The 21,527-nt window shown below is 45.8% G+C and overlaps 3 protein-coding genes across 4 annotated transcripts; 1 reads left to right on the top strand and 2 right to left on the bottom strand.

Annotated features, from left to right (window-relative positions):
• Positions 1 to 1,048: 1,048 nt before the first annotated feature.
• Positions 1,049 to 5,335, bottom strand: LOC139632193 (odorant receptor 131-2-like). 2 transcript variants are annotated; one of them, XM_071497008.1, is made up of 2 exons: positions 4,862 to 5,335; positions 1,049 to 4,322 (listed from the first exon to the last, which is right to left on the bottom strand). In XM_071497008.1, the coding sequence occupies exon 2, from the start codon at positions 2,012 to 2,014 to the stop codon at positions 1,088 to 1,090; it is 927 nt and encodes a 308-aa protein (XP_071353109.1). In that variant the 5' UTR covers positions 2,015 to 4,322; positions 4,862 to 5,335; the 3' UTR covers positions 1,049 to 1,087. The 2 variants fall into 2 exon arrangements, with proteins under 2 accessions (XP_071353109.1, XP_071353110.1); XM_071497009.1 differs by having other exon boundaries at positions 5,113 to 5,335.
• On the top strand, positions 2,612 to 13,271 carry LOC139632417 (uncharacterized). The gene is made up of 7 exons (XM_071497335.1): positions 2,612 to 2,811; positions 5,330 to 5,557; positions 5,639 to 5,715; positions 5,797 to 5,825; positions 6,272 to 6,335; positions 6,868 to 7,071; positions 13,024 to 13,271. The coding sequence occupies exons 1-7, from the start codon at positions 2,612 to 2,614 to the stop codon at positions 13,140 to 13,142; spliced, it is 921 nt and encodes a 306-aa protein (XP_071353436.1). The 3' UTR covers positions 13,143 to 13,271.
• Positions 13,272 to 17,086: 3,815 nt separating this feature from the next.
• On the bottom strand, positions 17,087 to 19,615 carry LOC139632019 (odorant receptor 131-2-like). The gene has a single exon (XM_071496735.1). The coding sequence runs from the start codon at positions 18,482 to 18,484 to the stop codon at positions 17,558 to 17,560; it is 927 nt and encodes a 308-aa protein (XP_071352836.1). The 5' UTR covers positions 18,485 to 19,615; the 3' UTR covers positions 17,087 to 17,557.
• Between the last annotated feature and the right edge of the window lie 1,912 nt (positions 19,616 to 21,527).

Raw genomic sequence — 21,527 nt, 5'->3', positions numbered from 1 at the left:
ACCCTGCTCCCTTTTGAGACTTCAGCAACTCCCCAACCTATAGTTATCAAAAGCAAGCATCATAACCTTGCAATCCTTGCACACACGCAATGCTATTGCAAAATGCTAAAAATATTCTTCACTGAGGGCCTTCAGGTTTTCCATGACATCCAAGAAAACTGTCTCGTGTGGTTTGACCGTGGCTCCCTGAGCAGCTAATGTTTAGTGAAGTGCATCTGAATCCCCAGGTTCCGGTTCTGGTGATTTTTTTTTTTTTTTGGAAATTAGCAATTTCAGCAATTTGACAAAATGCATTTTTGTATCTGTGTGTTCCCAGGAGTCTGGACGTGCAACCATCACAGTGAGGACAAACATAAAAGTGGCCCAGTTACATGTGGAGGAAGCACTGAAACAGAAGCACCAAAGATGTTAATCTGTATGAGACCCAATATGTAAAGGTCATGATAGTTTCTGCTGGGCAATGCAGTGGACTGCAGGGCCATGCTTGAATTTTAATTTGTGATTAACATTTTCACATTTATTTTGTGAGAGTAGAAACATGCAATTAATGTTTGTTTTGACAGGTTCTTTTATTGTGAGTAAGCATAAACCCAAAACTCATCCGGAAGACCTTGGAATCTATAGAACAATTGCAAGATGAACTATAAAAAAAACTTGCTCTTAAAGGTGAATTCTCTATACAATATGAAGACCCAGATCTTGGAAATGCACTTTGTAACCCAATAAACATTGCTGAGTTGCCTGCAGAAAGGGCCGTTTTGCACATTCTGTGGAATAATGAGTCACAAACGCTTGTCCCATAGATCCTCCATCTCTTCCCTTTGCCAGCATCTTCCCACAGCTACTCTTCAATTATTCAGAGTTATATGCAAAACATTTCAATTTTATTTTTCCCTTTCAATCATTCAGACCCAAAAACATGGGAAAAGAAGGCCTTGGTTCCAAAATAATACAGTAATTACCATTTAAGTATTTAGAATGTGATTTACAAACACACAATTATTTCCAATATGTTTTAATGAAATTACAGTTTAAATAAATTATTGCAATGTGAATTTCTGTCAGAAAATAATTAGTCTTAGTCTAGTCAAATAACATTTCTTTTACACAAGCCACTGAAGGCATATTTTTTCAGTGCCTGAGAAAAAAGTTCATCTCTAAGTCCATAAATAAGAGGACTCAGACATCTTGGTGCAAGAAAGAAGATTACGTAATTAATGTACCGGATTGGAGAAAACAACCTTAAATTAATCTGAAGTAGCCAAGTCTCTATGAATGGGCACCACAGCTGGATGAGAAGCAGCAGCAGCTGGAAACCATGAAGAACCACTGTTCTGAGCCCTTTCCATGTTGACTTTTTATCCTCTCCTGATGCAACTTTGGCCACTTTCATTATTTTAATGTAGGAGACAACAATGATCATAAACATGACCAAGAAGTAGAACTGATATACAGCTGACCTAACATGATCCTGCCATACATGTAAACTAAACAATTCGAATGAACAAACCTGATATTGTTTATAGAAACTAAGAAATGCTGTTGCACAGAACATGGTGAAAATAACAATGCAGGGCACAAAGCTGATGCCATGGATGATGAGAATACAGTGCACAGTGCTGCGTGTGGAGCACAACTCTCCATGGCGCAGGGGCATGCAAATGGCCACATAGCGCTCCAGGCTCATTGCTGTCAGAGTAACTGGTGTGAGTAAAGTGCACAAAAACATAAAAACACAGATAATAATACACAACCAAACTTGCATGGTAAAGTGAAAATAGCTCAAAAGGAGCAGGATATCAGAGAAGAATAACAACACACTATCTGACAGCAATGTAACAGCAAATAAGATGTAACGTGTTGTTGTGTAAAAGCACTCTTTTTTAAAAAAGGTTATGATGAGCAACAAGTCAATGCAGAGAAAAATCATCACCAGGATCTGCACAATAATGACCTCATTTTTTATCCTTTGAAGCAGTGACTCACCATCAACCAGTGAGTAGTTATCTGCCATCTAGTTTCTAAGCAAACACACACATCAGTCTCTAATACACCTGTCAATAGAAATTTAGATTTTTATTACCAACCGATAAAGAAGAATGTCAAGCTTCTCTGAATACAGAACTTCACCACACCCTCCGTGTTATTCCAAAGATGAGTGTCTTCTGCTGAGCTCTGTGCAGCCTTCTGAGAGAGTGCTGTGTCTGATGACTTTAAAGACTAGTACATCAAAAAATAACACCAAATGAAACTCCCTGTTCACTACACTGTCGTCATCGTCACTTACTGTTAGCCCCCCTCATTAGCCATGTATTGTTAGTTCTGCAGAGACTGTGAAGTTACCTCAAGAAGTCATGATTTATTTTAATCCCTTGTATGCTGGTATAGGCCCTGAAAAACAGCCTGTACTAGGGAGTACATGTACAATGATGCTGCCCCAAGGTTGGCATGTGGGGAAACAATCTCTAAACTGGTTAAAATCTGCCTCCAGCCAGTTGGTTAGCTAACAGTCTATTCCACAGTCTGCTAAAATTCTGAATGTTCAGATTTGAGTCAGCTAACCTACAGCTTGCACTCCGGTCAGCTGGCCCTTGGACTGCTAGCATCCAGCATGCATCCCTGTTGGGAAACCTTCAGCCCAGGTCGGCTCGCCTCCTACCTGCTTGTCTCCAATCTGCACCCCAGCTTCCTGTCTACTCCTGTCCCTGAGCCGGCTAGCCCCCATATGATCCTGAACCTGAAAACCTTGAGCAGTCCCCTTTCTTTGGGTCTCACCATTTGCCTGGAGATATGTAGGGGTCAGGGCCCCTGGTAGGAAGCGTGGGTTTTCCCACAGAGACTCAGCTGTCCAGCTCCATTGAGACTCATCTGCCCAAGGCCACAGAGCCTACAATGCCAAGCGACCCAGAGTCTCGGCCGCCAAGCTACCCAGAGCCTGCCTTGTGCCATAACCAATGCCCTATTCCTTTGTTGAGGGTCCCTGCTGACTTCTTGTCTGTTCCGTGTTAGAAGTCCCAGCCAATGTCTCGTCTGTTCCTGAGCCTATTCCTGAGTTGCCCTGATTTCAGGCCTGTTCCCTGAGTCGGCCAACCCAACTGACGTCCTGCCTGCACCGGCTGTGTGTCTGCTGCCTCACTGCTACTGTCAGCTCTAGCTTACTACATAGAGTTAGCAGGCTACTTGAATGTTGGATTTCTTGTCATTGTAAATTCATTTCTGATTTATTTTTTGGTAGAAATATAGTGACAGGTGTCAAATTTATGGAATGTTGCTAGTATTGCGTCAGTAGGACTATCAACAGTTCTTTTCCTCGTCTATTTTTGCTGGGAAACGCGTACATCATGCGTGCCATTGGCCCTAATTATAAATTGTTAATCCTATGGTTGTGTGGTTAATGCTGATGGCACAACAAAAACAAATTGCCCTTACCACAAAAAGCACCATGTTGATCTTGAGACCACAAGTTTGTGCAGGTCAAATTATACCTCACAAACAGGATCAGCTGAGTTGAACACCTGGGAAAGTTTCAAAGTGTTCCAAAAAGGATATAAAAACGTATTTCATATTGCTATAATATGAAATGTAACGGACATACCAGGCCTGGCATTAGTTACAAGCCATTAAAGAGGTTCATAGAGAGGACAAGTAGAGTTACGGACCCAAGAATGTCACCTTTCTTACTCTCCCCACCATCAAGCTGTCAAATTGATAGGAAACAGTGACAAAGGATACTTCTTTCACAAACAGACGGTTTTTAGCACAACAAAGAGATGTACAATCAGACCATGGGTCAAATGGTCAGCTCCAAATAGACACAGGCAAAATTGGAGTAAACTACCAGAATCTCCATTTCGTAACAATGGGACTTTATTTTTGTGTATGTATGTATGTGTGGTGACGCGAGTGCTAGGGGGAGGAGGACACACACCTCTAGGTTTTATACATTACAACAAATACTGTAATCCGACAACGTCACCCTGGGAATTTCACCCAAGGAATTGCGAACCCTCAACTGATACCAGATATTTCAAAAAGGCATACAGGTTCGTTATACTCAGGAGGCCAGAGACATGGTTCCATCCATCAATAATATTTATTAACAATTTAGTAACATAAGGATGATCATTAAAACACAATTCACTCAGTTGCAGGGTAACTGAAAGCAACTGGAGCTTAGGGGCTTATTAGTGGCAGGGTAGGTCCACGGAAGAAGGATCCCAGGAGAAGTCACCCGAAAGCACACGTGCATACACACCCACACAAGTGAAGTCAATACCGGGAGACTGCAAAAAGAGGGCCCCACCACCACAGGTGCCCAGCTCCTAAAACAAACAAAACATAATTAGGGGATTACAACTTCCAACCTAAAATATAAACCATTCAGTGGCCGAATGCTGAAACCTTGACACTGGTTATCAGCAGCTCTCAAAATGGCCTCCTGCCAGTGGTGTAAGCAAGGGAAAAAAAATGAAAGTAAACTAAAGAAAATAAACTTAAGAAAACAAGAAACTAATTAATGCTAAATAGTCAACTCAATTAATAAATCAGCACTTAAACCATATATAACGATATACAAATTAAAGTGAAATGAAAGGGTAATCCCACCTTACAAATCATATGTATAACAAAATCAACTACACAAAACTATTTGTTAATAAACAGCTGTGTGACTGCACTCACACAACATAAACCATACCTGAATAAGGCTGCTTGGATGGCAGCTGTATTACTGGAACAAATAATAAATCACAAATAATACAAACAGAAAGAAAAATAAACAACCAGGCTGAAACGTAGATACAAAATTACAAATAAATCAGAACATCGCAAATAGAATCCTGCTCACGATCACATTTCTTACCATTCACACTTAAAACGGGCCCAGGTTAAAATAAACACAAAAAAACATTAAACGATTACAGGCCAAACTACTAAGAGGAAAACAGCCAGACGCAAAGCAGCAGCGTCCTTGCTGTGTGCGCCACGACAGCAGCTGTCGCTCCAATTAGGCTGCGAACGCCAACAGCAGGCCAGTTCCTACAATGCATACAAATCAAATTAAACCGAAATGATAAATAAAATAGAAAACTGATGTCAGAGTAGGCTACATACCAAACACAATTCACTCAGTTGCAGGGTAACTGAAAGCAACTGGAGCTTAGGAGCTTATTAGTGGCAGGGTAGGTACACGGAAGAAGGATCCCAGGAGAAGTCACCCGAAAGCACACGTGCATATGTGGCCGGAGCACGGCTTACTCCTCCTCACAGTGGGGTGCTGTGTCACCCTGTGGCACTGATTTGTGGGCGGGGAGCGCACCTTTATATATAGGGGCCTGGGTACACCTGGCGCACTCTCTCTCTTCCTGTTCCGCTCGTCCGTGGTGGTGGCTGTAGCCTGGAGTGGCGTGGTGAAGCTGTGTGGCGTGCTGGCACCAGAGCGTCTTCAGCGTTTTGCCATAGTAACGCATGCTCTGCCCTTCAGCGCAGTGCAGCGTGCCCAGCATCAGTGCGTCTTTGGCGTGCGCCAGAACGACGCACGCTCTCCTTCGGCGCACGGGTAAGGGGCATTGGCGCACACTGCTGCTTTCTCTCCCACTCACGTGTTGACTGTTTGGTGATATGGCTGTTTCTGCTACAGTGTGGCGGACTGCTGGAGTCACGGGGCTGAACTGCCCTGCTGGGGGCCGGTCGGCGTTGTGGCGCGGTCTCCACGTGGTAAGTCGGCGTTGTCCGCCTCTCGTTTCAGCCTGTTATGCTGCTCCCGACTGATTGTTTTGTCCTGCTCTGTTGTCCTAGACCTCTCGGCGCTCTGTATTGCCCTGCTGGTGAGGCCCAGAAACTATTAAAGCCACTATTTCCTGGACCCACTGCTGTTTTGGCTGCGTTGGTCCACCCTGACTGTTTTGGCTCCCTGAAGCCGTTTTGACTCCTCAGCTCTTCTGAGCTGTGGGGAAGCGATGTACTAAGGCTCTTTGCAGAGCTTGTGTCAGGGCCTATTGCTATTTTAAGGATTCTGTTTAGTTCATTAATCAACCTTGAAAAGATTTATTTTGTATTCATTTGTTTAGTTTGTTGAACATTATTGATTGTTTGTTGTTTAAGGAACATTATTTACCTTTGTTTGATGGTTTGTTTCATTGTTTTTAATTACTTAGTGTGTGTGTGTGTGTGTGTGTGTGTGTGTGTGTGTGTAAGAGTGTTAGATAGCAGTTAAGGGCCAGATTAACTGGGAGGCCAGTTTTATAACTTGCTTTCTTGTCTTTGTGGACAGGTGCGGAGGGCCAGGCGGCGACCCAATTCCTGGTGGTGGTATTTTCTTCACGAACCCCTTGCAGGTGTGTGTGTTTGCAGTGTCACGGGTGTTTTTGGTTAGTTATTCCTCCCCCTTGATTTGATTTTGGGCCACCGTAGCCTCCACAGCCCTGTTCATTCTGCTCTGTGGCCCCAGTACGTAATTACGAGCCAGTATTGTTCAAGTGATATTTTAATTGGTTGTAAAATAAACTATTTTTCTACTTTTCTAAATACGTCTCTGCCCGTGGTATACGCACCTGTGTAGACCTGTGTATAGTAAATTTAACCATCTAACATCTATCCATCTCATAAACTATCTCCTGGGGCGAAACTCCCCAGGTGGCGTTGTCGGTACACCCTTTCCCACCCCTCCACTCGCCACAATCTTGGCGTTGTCGGCAGGATACCACAGTTAAAGGGGCAGAGACGTATAATTTTTTTTGTCATTTGGATTTATTTTCTTTTCTTTTTTTTGTTTTCACTGAGAGCCAGTATTTGCACAGCATTAGAGCCAAAACAGCAGTGTTCAGTCCAGTGTTCGAGTTTAATGCTATCTTGAGTAGCTTCTTTCAGGCAACATGGAGGAGGAGATGCAGCAGCTCAGGGAGTTGGTGTCGCAGCTTAAGGCGGACAACGAGCGACTCCGTCAGGAGCGTGCTGCTTCCCCGGGGGGCTCCGGTGGGGCCGCTTCGGCCTCCTCTGGCCCAAGTGGTCGTGCCCCTGCTGCTGGTGTCACAGCTGCTGTCGCAGAACGGTTGGTGGTGATTCCGAGAGACCGTAAGTGTCCTATGTTTAATGGTAGGTCAGGCATAGGTATTGTTGAGTGGACAGAGGAGGTTCAGGCATGTGTGCGTGCTCGGCACCTTCCTGTGGCAGAACAGGCATTGTTCATCTTTGATCATTTAGAGGGAGAGGCGAAGGAAGAGATCAAGTTTCGCTCTTCTGAGGAACAGAGAGATCCAGCTCGTATTCTTGCCATCTTAAAGGAGTTCTATGGTTGTAGCCAGTCTTATGTCACCCTACAGCAGGACTTCTTTTCTCGGCATCAACAGGAAGGCGAAACACTGCAGGAATTCTCATTAGCTCTTATGGCTTTAATGGCACAGGTTGAGCGACAGGCACCTGAGGGAGTGCCCAATGCTGATGTTCTTCTTAGAGATCAGTTCATTGAGCATGTCCTTGACTGCTCCCTCCGTCGGGAGCTTAAGCAGTTAGTCCGTCGCCAGCCCACCATCACCCTGTTGGCCCTGCGGACTGAGGCAATTAGATGGGAGAGGGAAGGTCTTCCAGGTGGCACTAGGGGTCGCAGCTCTTCGCTGCCAACAGCTTATGGCCTCCAATATGGAGTGCAGAGCCGTCTTCATCAAGCCCCTCCGGTCACTCCCCAAGAGCCAGGATTGGGAGCAGTGATGGATCTCTTGAAGCGTCAGCAGGAGCAGCTGACCCAGCTTGTCAAAACAGTAGCTTCTCTGCAGGCCCCTCCTTCGTCGGGTCCCGTGTCCCGTTCTGGTCCTGTCATCTGCAGGAGATGTCAACAACCTGGCCATTTTGCCCGTGAGTGTGATGGTGAGCGGGTTCCTCCCCGCAGGCGTGTTAACTCTGGCACTACTTTTCACCCACATACTGTCACGTCTTCTCGTTCTGTCCAGCAGTCGGGAAACTGAAGCCCGCTGAGCTGCCGAGCCACAGCTCAGTTGGGGAGTCCACAGGCTCACAGCCAGGTGCGGCAACCGAGCTGATTGCTCCTTGCCCAAACGTTAATGTGTCTATTGGGGAGATTAGTGTAGAGTGCTTGGTGGATACTGGTTCCATGGTATCCACCATTACTGAAAGTCTCTTTTTGGCCCAGTTTGAACCTTGGGGCCATGACCGCCTTCGCTCCTGTCAGTGGCTACAGCTGCGTGCAGCTAATGGCCTAGCCATTCCGTACATTGGTTACTTGGAGCTTGATGTGGAACTGTGTGGCAAGGTGGTGCCCGGCTGTGGGATTCTTGTGGTGAAAGACCCCCCTGGAGCTTCATCTTCTGTCCCTGGAATCCTGGGTATGAACGTAATCCGCAGATGTTATCAAGAGCTCTTTGGTATGTTCGGATCTTCCTTGTTTGAGTCACCCTCTGTGTCAGGGGCGCCCGGCTCGGTCGTGGCTGCTCTCCAGCAGTGTCATCAATCTTCAGACCAGGTTATCTCGAGCCTCGCTGGTGCCGTAAAGGTCCGAGGCAAGCGGGTGGTGCGTATACCCGGGGGTACGATGAAGCTGGTCACTGGTACCTGCTCAGAACAGTTTGCCACTCAGAGTGTCCTTTTTGAGCCTCCTGAGTCTGGGTTGCCAGCTGGGCTGTTGGCATCCCCATGCATGGTAAAGGTTGTTCGTGGTACTGTGTGTGTTCCAGTTGTGAACGTTGGAGAAGCGGAGGTCCTTCTTTACCCCAGGACTAATCTTGGTGTCTTGAATGCTGCTCAGGTCGTCAGCTTGCCTGCAGGGGTTACTGAGGTGGGGTCAACCGTGGCTACGGTGTCTTCCCAGACAGCCACCCCCTCAGTTCTCGATCGGATCGGGTCATTGGATCTATCGGCCCTAACTGAGCAGGAACAGGCTAGCGTGAGGTCTCTGCTGGACAGGTATGACTCAGTCTTTGCGGCTAGTGAGAGAGATTTGGGGTGCACCAATCTCATCTCACATGATATACCTCTGCTCGATGATGTCCCTGTCCGGCAGAGGTATCGCCGCATCCCTCCCTCGTATCGAGGAACGCTTGGATGCACTTTCCGGAGCCCGCTGGTTTTCTACCCTTGATCTGGCCAGCGGGTACAATCAGGTGCCAGTGGCTGAGCAGGACCGCTCCAAGACCGCCTTTTGCACTCCCTTTGGTCTCTTTGAGTTCAACCGGATGCCCTTTGGCCTCAGTAACGCCCCGAGCACATTCCAGCGGCTGATGCAGCGGATGTTCGGCAATCAGCAGGGTCAGTCCCTGCTGCTTTACCTCGACGACATTATCATCTTTTCATCTTCTGTTGAGCAACATCTGCAACGGCTGGAAATGGTGCTCGGGCGGCTTCAGAGAGAGGGCCTCAAAGCCAAAGCAGAGAAGTGCGCGTTTTTCCAACAACAAGTGTCATACTTGGGCCATGTCATCTCAAGCCAAGGAGTGGCTACAGACCCTGAGAAAATTGAGGCTGTGGCTAGTTGGCAGCGCCCTCAGCACATCTCAGAGTTGCGTTCCTTCTTGGGTTTCGCTAGCTACTATCGGCGCTTTGTTGATGGCTTTGCCAAGCTGGCCAAGCCCTTGCATCAGCTGGTAGCCAATCTTGCTGGTACCAAGTCACGAAAGGGGTCAGCCCAGGCACTGGGGGCTGCGTGGACATCTCAGTGTGAGGAGAGCTTCAGTGCTCTGAAGACCAAACTGGTCTCCGCCCCAGTACTGGCCTATGCAGACTTTGCATGTCCCTTTATCCTGGAGACTGATGCCAGCCACAGTGGGCTAGGTGCGGTCCTTTCGCAGGAGACGGACAGTGGTGTGAGGCCGGTGGCTTACGCCAGCCGGGGTCTCCGGCCCACTGAGCGCAACATGTCCAACTACAGCTCAATGAAGCTAGAGTTTCTTGCGCTCAAGTGGGCCGTGACGGAGAAGTTCCGGGAGTACTTGTTGGGGCACAAATGTGTCGTGTACACAGACAACAACCCATTGAGCCACCTTCAGTCCGCCAAACTGGGAGCTGCAGAGCATAGGTGGGCTGCTGAGCTTGCTGTCTTCGATCTTGAAATCAAATATCGTTCTGGGCGCAGCAACCGGAACGCAGACGCACTGTCACGACAGTATGTGCCTGTTCCCCATGTTGCTCCTCCATTTTTGCCTGGGACCGTGGTCCCCAGCAGCATTCAGCAAAGTGCACAGTCAGGTCCTGTCGTGTCTGCCATTCAGTCTTTGATCTCCAATCTTCCATCCCACTCTGCATCTGATCTCCACCGTATGCAGGAGGATGATCCTTTGCTGAGGGAAGTGTTGTTTTTTTGGAATCGTGGGTCCCCTCCCACCTCAGTTGAGAGGCGGCAGCTTTCCCAGCCAGCAATTGTACTTTTGCGCCAATGGGACCGGCTGGTCAAGGAAGATGGCGTGCTCTTCCGTTGGGTCTTTCGTCCTGACGGTGGCGAGGAGTTTCTTCAACTGGTCTTGCCTGCTGTGCTCAAGCAGGAAACGCTGCAGCAGCTCCATCAGGAGCATGGTCACCAGGGCATAGAGAGGACCACTGAGTTGGTCCGGCAACGTTGTTACTGGCCAGGGATGTCTTCGGATGTCAAAAACTGGGTCCAGCGGTGCGAGCGCTGCCAAGTTTCCAAAGACTCAGGGCAGGTCCCACATAGTCATATGGGCCACTTGCTTGCATCCCGGCCGAACGAGATCTTGGCCCTCGACTTTACGTTGCTCAAGCCCTCTCGCAATGGACTGGAGAATGTCTTAGTTCTGACCGATGTGTTCAGTAAATTTACAGTGGCTGTTCCCACCCGGGACCAACGGGCCTCAATGGTGGCCCAGGTCTTGGTTTCTGAATGGTTCTACAGGTTTGGTGTCCCAAGTCGCCTGCATTCGGACCAAGGCAGGAGTTTTGAGAGCTCTTTGATCTATCAGCTCCGCGCTCTGTACGGTGTTGCCAAGTCCCGTACTACTCCCTACCATCCAGCGGGAAATGGTCAATGCGAAAGATTTAATCAAACCCTACACAATCTTTTGCGTACCTTGCCAGCTTCCCGGAAACAGGACTGGGCTTCTTGTTTGCCACAGGTGCTCTTTTGCTATAACACTACGCCACATCAGAGCACCGGTGAGTCACCGTTTTATTTGATGTTTGGGCAGGAGCCTCGCCTTCCGGTGGACTTCCTCCTTGGCCGTGTTCAGGATCCAGTGCCTGGTGAGGTACAGGACTGGGTTGCTGAACATCGAGCCAGACTTCGAGTTGCGTTTGAGGGTGCTCGTGGGCGGCTGTTGGCTGCAGCTGGCAGACGCAGAGAGAGACACGACCAACATGTCCGGGTGTCATCTTTGGTGTACTTGAGGGACCATGGTGTGAGAGGCCGTCATAAGATCCAAGACCTCTGGAGCTCCGTGGTCCACCAAGTGGTGAGAGCTCCTGCTGGGGAGGGAGCAGTCTACACCGTGGCCCCTGTGGATGACCTGGATAGGACACGCACTGTGCACCGAGACATGCTGAAGGCGGTGGTCCATCCTGAGGCTGTAGTGGTTCCGCCTCCGGTGCCATCTTCACCAATCTTGCCTCCTTTGGTAGCCTCTGCTGATGACTCCTCCAGCAGTGACCTTTGGGTTCTAGTGTCTGAACCCTCCGTACCATCAACCACTGTGCCACCGCTTGTGGTGAACCCTGATGCTCTTTCTGGCCCGGCTGTGACACCGCCCCAGGCTGCGTCCAGCTCAGTAACACCTGTGGGTCATGTGGATTCATCACTGCCAGCTCCTCCCCCACCTCCAACTGACCAGCCCAGTACCAGCCAACACTCTTTGCGTCGAACCACTCGTCCTACGGCTGGCAGTCATCCAAATGTCCACCATCTTCCTCGGTCGGCTGGCTTTCATGGCCATGCTGCTGACCGACCTAGAGACCCCGTGTCTAATTCTCAAACAGCTGTGTTTAGACCGTGGTGTTGACTAAAATTTTGTCCATCGTCGGGTCGACGATTCAAAAGGTGGGGGTAGATGTGGCCGGAGCACGGCTTACTCCTCCTCACAGTGGGGCGCTGTGTCACCCTGTGGCACTGATTTGTGGGCGGGGAGCGCACCTTTATATATAGGGGCCTGGGTACACCTGGCGCACTCTCTCTCTTCCTGTTCCGCTCGTCCGTGGTGGTGGCTGTAGCCTGGAGTGGCGTGGTGAAGCCGTGTGGCGTGCTGGCACCAGAGCGTCTTCAGCGTTTTGCCATAATAACGCACTCTCTGCCCTTCAGCGCAGTGCAGCGTGCCCAGCATCAGTGCGTCTTTGGCGTGCGCCAGAACGACGCACGCTCTCCTTCGGCGCACGGGTAAGGGGGATTGGCGCACACTGCTGCTTTCTCTCCCACTCACGTGTTGACTGTTTGGTGATATGGCTGTTTCTGCTACAGTGTGGCGGACTGCTGGAGTCACGGGGCTGAACTGCCCTGCTGGGGGCCGGTCGGCGTTGTGGCGCGGTCTCCACGTGGTAAGTCGGCATTGTCCGCCTCTCGTTTCAGCCTGTTATGCTGCTCCCGACTGATTGTTTTGTCCTGCTCTGTTGTCCTAGACCTCTCGGCGCTCTGTAATGCCCTGCTGGTGAGGCCCAGAAACTATTAAAGCCACCATTTCCTGGACCCACTGCTGTTTTGGCTGCGTTGGTCCACCCTGACTGTTTTGGCTCCCTGAAGCCGTTTTGACTCCTCAGCTCTTCTGAGCTGTGGGGAAGCGACGTACTAAGGCTCTTTGCAGAGCTTGTGTCAGGGCCTATTGCTATTTTAAGGATTCTGTTTAGTTCATTAATCAACCTTGAAAAGATTTATTTTGTATTCATTTGTTTAATTTGTTGAACATTATTGATTGTTTGTTGTTTAAGGAACATTATTTACCTTTGTTTGATGGTTTGTTTCGTTGTTTTTAATTACTTAAAGTAGTGTGTGTGTGTGTGTGTGTAAGAGTGTTAGATAGCAATTAAGGGCCAGATTAACTGGGAGGCCAGTTTTATAACTTGCTTTCTTGTCTTTGTGGACAGGTGCGGAGGGCCAGGCGGCGACCCAATTCCTGGTGGTGGTATTTTCTTCACGAACCCCTTGCGGGTGTGTGTGTTTGCAGTGTCACGGGTGTTTTTGGTTAGTTATTCCTCCCCCTTGATTTGATTTTGGGCCACCGTAGCCTCCACAGCCCTGTTCATTCTGCTCTGTGGCCCCAGTACGTAATTACGAGCCAGTATTGTTCAAGTGATATTTTAATTGGTTGTAAAATAAACTATTTTTCTACTTTTCTAAATACGTCTCTGCCCGTGGTATACGCACCTGTGTAGACCTGTGTATAGTAAATTTAACCATCTAACATCTATCCATCTCATAAACTATCTCCTGGGGCGAAACTCCCCAGGTGGCGTTGTCGGTACACCCTTTCCCACCCCTCCACTCGCCACACATACACACCCACACAAGTGAAGTCAATACCGGGAGACTGCAAAAAGAGGGCCCCACCACCACAGGTGCCCAGCTCCTAAAACAAACAAAACATAATTAGGGGATTACAACTTCCAACCTAAAATATAAACCATTCAGTGGCCGAATGCTGAAACCTTGACACTGGTTATCAGCAGCTCTCAAAATGGCCTCCTGCCAGTGGTGTAACCAAGGAAAAAAAAATGAAAGTAAACTAAAGAAAATAAACTTAAGAAAACAAGAAACTAATTAATGCTAAATAGTCAACTCAATTAATAAATCAGCACTTAAACCATATATAACGATATACAAATTAAAGTGAAATGAAAGGGTAATCCCACCTTACAAATCATATGTATAACAAAATCAACTACACAAAACTATTTGTTAATAAACAGCTGTGTGACTGCACTCACACAACATAAACCATACCTGAATAAGGCTGCTTGGATGGCAGCTGTATTACTGGAACAAATAATAAATCACAAATAATACAAACAGAAAGAAAAATAAACAACCAGGCTGAAACGTAGATACAAAATTACAAATAAATCAGAACACCACAAATAGAATCCTGCTCACGATCACATTTCTTACCATTCACACTTAAAATGGGCCCAGGTTAAAATAAACACAAAAAAACATTAAACGATTACAGGCCAAACTACTAAGAGGAAAACAGCCAGAGGCAAAGCAGCAGCGTCCTTGCTGTGTGAGCCACGACAGCAGCTGTCGCTCCAATTAGGCTGCGAACGCCAACAGCAGGCCAGTTCCTACAATGCATACAAATCAAATTAAACCGAAATGATAAATAAAATAGAGAACTGATGTCAGAGTAGGCTACATACCAATCGGGCAGCGTGAGCTCTCACCCGCAGGAAGACAAGGGAATCTGCAGGCGCTAGTCTGATACCCCAGTCATTACCTGAAGCGAAAATGTTTGTAAAATGCCACCGGCAGGAAGTTTGCAGCACAATGAAACTGGGGAGGAACCTACCAGCGGCGATCAGCAGAAAGGTCACTGCTCAGCACACGGGAAGCAACAGCCAGGAGATCTATAAAGTCATAAGCAACCAATATAAGCAGCCTCGCAACAAGGACATGCCAAATTGCAAACAATAATGGAGATTCTCTCCTACCTGCGGCAAAGCGGAAGCAAGGTGCGCCGGAAACGAGGCGCATGCTCTCAGCAGGAACGGAAGAGCACACGAGAGTGACCCACTTTTTATAGTGTGTCCCCTTATGGTGATTGGTGAATGATTACCAAGTGGTCTAACAGAAAGATCCTCTTAAGCCAAAATCTGCTACAACAAATCTTTATTCTTCTATGTATGTATGTGTATATTTATTTATGTGGGCATGATCGTGTCCCGTTCACAAAGGCTGTGGGCTTGTCAAGCAGAGAGGACAGCAGCTTTTCTTACAGGTTTACACATGTACATTGATGATAATCCTGGGATATTTGATGGGTGACTAGCTATAGCAAAAGCATGTTTGCCAAGCCTTCCTTGACTCAGCTTCTACTGTTGTGAGATCAGCTATGATATTGCAGCATATATGCTTGCGCAGATGTATAATGAAAACTAACTAGCAAACTCTCTGCTCCAGTTGCCAGCCTCATCTCACCCTCTCTCTCACCCGCTATGTACACAGCATACACACTGAGCTGTTCCTGAAAGCAGCTGCTCTACTTGTGTAAAGATATTCTGTTTCAAACTTCTCAAACTTACTGTGGATCTTGGACAGAGATGATAAATCAGTGGGATTTGCTCATTTATTTGCTGCTGCTGCCTCTTAACGCTTAATGCACAATTTTAGTAAGAAGTTAGCAGTATTGCTGTGAAATGTAAAGTGTATTTTTCTCAACCACTGAACTACCATATATCTAAGCACAAGCGCAACTATGGCATGCATTGTATTACACCATAGCTACAGGTCAGCTGAGTGAGTCAGAAAGAGTTCAACTTCACTTTGTTTTGACAGGGAGATAAAGTGCTAAAAAGATTCTAAAGAAAGCGTACATTTGAAATGGATACTGGATTGTTTCGGTAGACGTCTTTTAAAATTGTGTAAAACATGTTTTTTCTGCAGACCCCTTCCACACCAGCACATCACTCAGCTTCTCTGCTGTTGCTCCTGGCGGCTCCTGGCAGCATGCTGATCTGAATCTACTGCAGCTAACACACTGACTATGCATGACGAGCTCACACAACACAACGTCAAATAACCCAAAATAGCACTATGAAACAATAACTTTAATGTGACCATATTGTCAGCATCCTTCACACAGGGTAACAGATATAACAGACATTCACCATTTTTTTTTCATTATTTTTGATTATAATCACAGGACTGCTGTGTAATCCACATGTATTTACCATTAGCTTCAGGAAATATTTATTATGCTATTTGATCAATTAACAATTCAGCTGTGTACTACACTGACCACGAAAATATAGACCAGACTAAAACATACCTTTTCAGTTAATATAGATAGTAGCAAATCAAATCTCTCATGAATTCAGGGCCTGTCCAATCTCATGATTCTTCTCCTCCATCTTGCTGCTCTCTGCCTGGACATTTTCACCTTTCTCCTTCCTGCACCAGCTCCAGCTCCTTTGTCAACCGGACACGGTCACACCCACGAAAATGACAGAAACAATAGATACAACGGGTGGAAGGCAAGCTAGGTTGCAGGGACAATACCCTGCTACCACAACAAGTGGGCAGCAAATTACATGATGAATGCAAGCATGCATCAGATCCTTTATATGACAAAGCTGATATGAGAAGGAGGAATGTTGCTTCAACTTCAGTATTGTTCTCATTTCTGTCTATTCTTAGCTTTAACTAGGCAAGCACTGCTTGCCTTGCTTGCTCTGGTGGTGCGCCGCTGCCAGAGACTGTGTCTTATCCTATCTTTGAGGGTCTGGGTTCGAATTTCGTTGCTATGGTAAATGGAAATGGGGATTGGGCAGCTGGATACTATCAGCTACACTAGAAATAAACAATGAGCCACAATGAGCCAAACCCACCAGGAGCCCTGTTCTGCCTGAGGTTTGTGCCTCTTAAAGGAAGTTTTTCCTTGCCACTGTCGCCAAGTGTTTGCTCTCAGTCGGAATTGTGACAGTGACAGTGGCACTGAGGGCCTTCAGGTTTTCCATGACATCCAAGAAAACTGTCTCGTGTGGTTTGACCGTGGCTCCCTGAGCAGCTAATGTTTAGTGAAGTGCATCTGAATCCCCAGGTTCCGGTTCTGGTGATTTTTTTTTTTTTTTTGGAAATTAGCAATTTCAGCAATTTGACAAAATGCATTTTTGTATCTGTGTGTTCCCAGGAGTCTGGACGTGCAACCATCACAGTGAGGACAAACATAAAAGTGGCCCAGTTACATGTGGAGGAAGCACTGAAACAGAAGCACCAAAGATGTTAATCTGTATGAGACCCAATATGTAAAGGTCATGATAGTTTCTGCTGGGCAATGCAGTGGACTGCAGGGCCATGCATGAAATTTTAATTTGTGATTAACATTTTCACATTTATTTTGTGAGAGTAGAAACATGCAATTAATGTTTGTTTTGACAGGTTCTTTTATTGTGAGTAAGCATAAACCCAAAACTCATCCGGAAGACCCTGGAATCTCTAGAACAATAGCAAGATGAACTATAAAAAAAACCTTGCTCTTAAAGGTGAATTCTCTATACAATATGAAGACCCAGATCTTGGAAATGCACTTTGTAACCCAATAAACATTGCTGAGTTGCCTGCAGAAAGGGCCGTTTTGCACATTCTGTGGAATAATGAGTCACAAACGCTTGTCCCATTGATCCTCCATCTCTTCCCTTTGCCAGCATCTTCCCACAGCTACTCTTCAATTATTCAGAGTTATATGCAAAACATTTCAATTTTATTTTTCCCTTTCAATCATTCACACCCAAAAACATGGGAAAAGAAGGCCTTGGTTCCAAAATAATACAGTAATTACCATTTAAGTATTTAGAATGTGATTTACAAACACACAATTATTTCCAATATGTTTTAATGAAATTACAGTTTAAATAAATGATTGCAATGTGAATTTCTGTCAGAAAATAATTAGTCTTAGTCTAGTCAAATAACATTTCTTTTACACAAGCCACTGAAGGCATATTTTTTCAGTGCCTGAGAAAAAAGTTCATCTCTAAGTCCATAAATAAGAGGACTCAGACATCTTGGTGCAAGAAAGAAGATTACGTAATTAATGTACCGGATTGGAGAAAACAACCTTAAATTAATCTGAAGTAGCCAAGTCTCTATGAATGGGCACCACAGCTGGATGAGAAGCAGCAGCAGCTGGAAACCATGAAGAACCACTGTTCTGAGCCCTTTCCATGTTGACTTTTTATCCTCTCCTGATGCAGCTTTGGCCACTTTCATTATTTTAATGTAGGAGACAACAATGATCATAAACATGACCAAGAAGTAGAACTGATATACAGCTGACCTAACATGATCCTGCCATACATGTAAACTAAACAATTCGAATGAACAAACCTGATATTGTTTATAGAAACTAAGAAATGCTGTTGCACAGAACATGGTGAAAATAACAATGCAGGGCACAAAGCTGATGCCATGGATGATGAGAATACAGTGCACAGTGCTGCGTGTGGAGCACAACTCTCCATGGCGCAGGGGCATGCAAATGGCCACATAGCGCTCCAGGCTCATTGCTGTCAGAGTAACTGGTGTGAGTAAAGTGCACAAAAACATAAAAACACAGATAATAATACACAACCAAACTTGCATGGTAAAGCGAAAATAGGTGAAGAGTAGCAGGATATCAGTGAAGAATAACAACACACTATCTGACAGCAATGTAACAGCAAATAAGATGTAACGTGTTGTTGTGTAAAAGCACTCTTTTTTAAAAAAGGTTATGATGAGCAACAAGTCAATGCAGAGAAAAATCATCACCAGGATCTGCACAATAATGACCTCTTTTTTTATCTTTTCAAGCAGTGACTCACCATCAACCAGTGAGTAGTTATCTGCCATCTAGTTTCTAAGCAAACACACACATCAGTCTCTAATACACCTGTCAATAGAAATTTAGATTTTTATTACCAACCGATAAAGAAGAATGTCAAGCTTCTCTGAATACAGAACTTCACCACACCCTCCGTGTTATTCCAAAGATGAGTGTCTTCTGCTGAGCTCTGTGCAGCCTTCTGAGAGAGTGCTGTGTCTGATGACTTTAAAGACTAGTACATCAAAAAATAACACCAAATGAAACTCCCTGTTCACTACACTGTCGTCATCGTCACTTACTGTTAGCCCCCCTCATTAGCCATGTATTGTTAGTTCTGCAGAGACTGTGAAGTTACCTCAAGAAGTCATGATTTATTTTAATCCCTTGTATGCTGGTATAGGCCCTGAAAAACAGCCTGTACTAGGGAGTACATGTACAATGATGCTGCCCCAAGGTTGGCATGTGGGGAAACAATCTCTAAACTGGTTAAAATCTGCCTCCAGCCAGTTGGTTAGCTAACAGTCTATTCCACAGTCTGCTAAAATTCTGAATGTTCAGATTTGAGTCAGCTAACCTACAGCTTGCACTCCGGTCAGCTGGCCCTTGGACTGCTAGCATCCAGCATGCATCCCTGTTGGGAAACCTTCAGCCCAGGTCGGCTCGCCTCCTACCTGCTTGTCTCCAATCTGCACCCCAGCTTCCTGTCTACTCCTGTCCCTGAGCCAGCTAGCCCCCATATGATCCTGAACCTGAAAACCTTGAGCAGTCCCCTTTGTTTGGGTCTCACCATTTGCCTGGAGATATGTAGGGGTCAGGGCCCCTGGTAGGAAGCGTGGGTTTTCCCACAGAGACTCAGCTGTCCAGCTCCATTGAGACTCATCTGCCCAAGGCCACAGAGCCTACAATGCCAAGCGACCCAGAGTCTCGGCCGCCAAGCTACCCAGAGCCTGCCTTGTGCCATAACCAATGCCCTATTCCTTTGTTGAGGGTCCCTGCTGACTTCTTGTCTGTTCCGTGTTAGAAGTCCCAGCCAATGTCTCGTCTGTTCCTGAGCCTATTCCTGAGTTGCCCTGATTTCAGGCCTGTTCCCTGAGTCGGCCAACCCAACTGACGTCCTGCCTGCACCGGCTGTGTGTCTGCTGCCTCACTGCTACTGTCAGCTCTAGCTTACTACATAGCGTTAGCAGGCTACTTGAATGTTGGATTTCTTGTCATTGTAAATTCATTTCTGATTTATTTTTTGGTAGAAATATAGTGACAGGTGTCAAATTTATGGAATGTTGCTAGTATTGCGTCAGTAGGACTATCAACAGTTCTTTTCCTCATCTATTTTTGCTGGGAAACGCGTACATCATGCGTGCCATTGGCCCTAATAATAAAATTGTTAATCCTATGGTTGTGTGGTTAATGCTGATGGCACAACAAAAACAAATTGCCCTTACCACAAAAAGCACCATGTTGATCTTGAGACCACAAGTTTGTGCAGGTCAAATTATACCTCACAAACAGGATCAGCTGAGTTGAACACCTGGGAAAGTTTCAAAGTGTTCCAAAAAGGATATAAAAACGTATTTCATATTGCTATAATATGAAATGTAACGGACATACCAGGCCTGGCATTAGTTACAAGCCATTAAAGAGGTTCATAGAGAGGACAAGTAGAGTTACGGACCCAAGAATGTCACCTTTCTTACTCTCCCCACCATCAAGCTGTCAAATTGATAGGAAACAGTGACAAAGGATACTTCTTTCACAAACAGACCGTTTTTAGCACAACGAAGAGATGTACAATCAGACCATAGGTCAAATGGTCAGCTCCAAATAGACACAAGGCAAAATTGGAGTAAACTACCAGAATCTCCATTTCGTAACAATGGGACTTTATTTTTGTGTATGTATGTATGTGTGGTGACGCGAGTGCTAGGGGGAGGAGGACACACACCTCTAGGTTTTATACATTACAACAAATACTGTAATCCGACAACGTCACCCTGGGAATTTCACCCAAGGAATTGCGAACCCTCAACTGATACCAGATATTTCAAAAAGGCATACAGGTTCGTTATACTCAGGAGGCCAGAGACATGGTTCCATCCATCAATAATATTTATTAACAATTTAGTAACATAAGGATGATCATTAAAACACAATTCACTCAGTTGCAGGGTAACTGAAAGCAACTGGAGCTTAGGGGCTTATTAGTGGCAGGGTAGGTCCACGGAAGAAGGATCCCAGGAGAAGTCACCCGAAAGCACACGTGCATACACACCCACACAAGTGAAGTCAATACCGGGAGACTGCAAAAAGAGGGCCCCACCACCACAGGTGACCAGCTCCTAAAACAAACAAAACATAATTAGGGGATTACAACTTCCAACCTAAAATATAAACCATTCAGTGGTGCTGAAACCTTGACACTGGTTATCAGCAGCTCTCAAAATGGCCTCCTGCCAGTGGTGTAACCAAGGGAAAAAAAATGAAAGTAAACTAAAGAAAATAAACTTAAGAAAACAAGAAACTAATTAATGCTAAATAGTCAACTCAATTAATAAATCAGCACTTAAACCATATATAACGATATACAAATTAAAGTGAAATGAAAGGGTAATTCCACCTTACAAATCATATGTATAACAAAATCAACTACACAAAACTATTTGTTAATAAACAGCTGTGTGACTGCACTCACACAACATAAACCATACCTGAATAAGGCTGCTTGGATGGCAGCTGTATTACTGGAACAAATAATAAATCACAAATAATACAAACAGAAAGAAAAATAAACAACCAGGCTGAAACATAGATACAAAATTACAAATAAATCAGAACATCGCAAATAGAATCCTGCTCACGATCACATTTCTTACCATTCACACTTAAAACGGGTCCAGGTTAAAATAAACACAAAAAAACATTAAACGATCACAGGCCAAACTACTAAGAGGAAAACAGCCAGACGCAAAGCAGCAGCGTCCTTGCTGTGTGCGCCACGACAGCAGCTGTCGCTCCAATTAGGCTGCGAACGCCAACAGCAGGCCAGTTCCTACAATGCATACAAATCAAATT

The sequence above is a fragment of the Trachinotus anak genome, unplaced genomic scaffold, assembly GCF_046630095.1.
Source record: "Trachinotus anak isolate AG129_WGS33_773 ecotype Australia unplaced genomic scaffold, CSIRO_AGI_Tana_v1 ptg000014l, whole genome shotgun sequence".
Classification (NCBI taxonomy): Eukaryota; Metazoa; Chordata; class Actinopteri; order Carangiformes; family Carangidae; genus Trachinotus; species Trachinotus anak.
Note: the sequence above shows the minus strand (reverse complement) of the source record. Positions and strands in the feature narration are given on the sequence as shown.

What these genes read in the sequence shown, in the direction of transcription:
- LOC139632193 (XM_071497008.1), bottom strand. Translation starts at nt 2,014, where the DNA reads ATGGCAGATAACTACTCACTGGTTGATGGTGAGTCACTGCTTCAAAGG.
- LOC139632417 (XM_071497335.1), top strand. Translation starts at nt 2,612, where the DNA reads ATGCATCCCTGTTGGGAAACCTTCAGCCCAGGTCGGCTCGCCTCCTAC. An exon ending in CGCTCTCCTTCGGCGCACGG is followed by an intron (nt 5,558 to 5,638) that starts GTAAGGGGCATT and finishes TTTCTGCTACAG; the next exon opens with TGTGGCGGACTGCTGGAGTC. An exon ending in TGTGGCGCGGTCTCCACGTG is followed by an intron (nt 5,716 to 5,796) that starts GTAAGTCGGCGT and finishes CTGTTGTCCTAG; the next exon opens with ACCTCTCGGCGCTCTGTATT.
- LOC139632019 (XM_071496735.1), bottom strand. Translation starts at nt 18,484, where the DNA reads ATGGCAGATAACTACTCACTGGTTGATGGTGAGTCACTGCTTGAAAAG.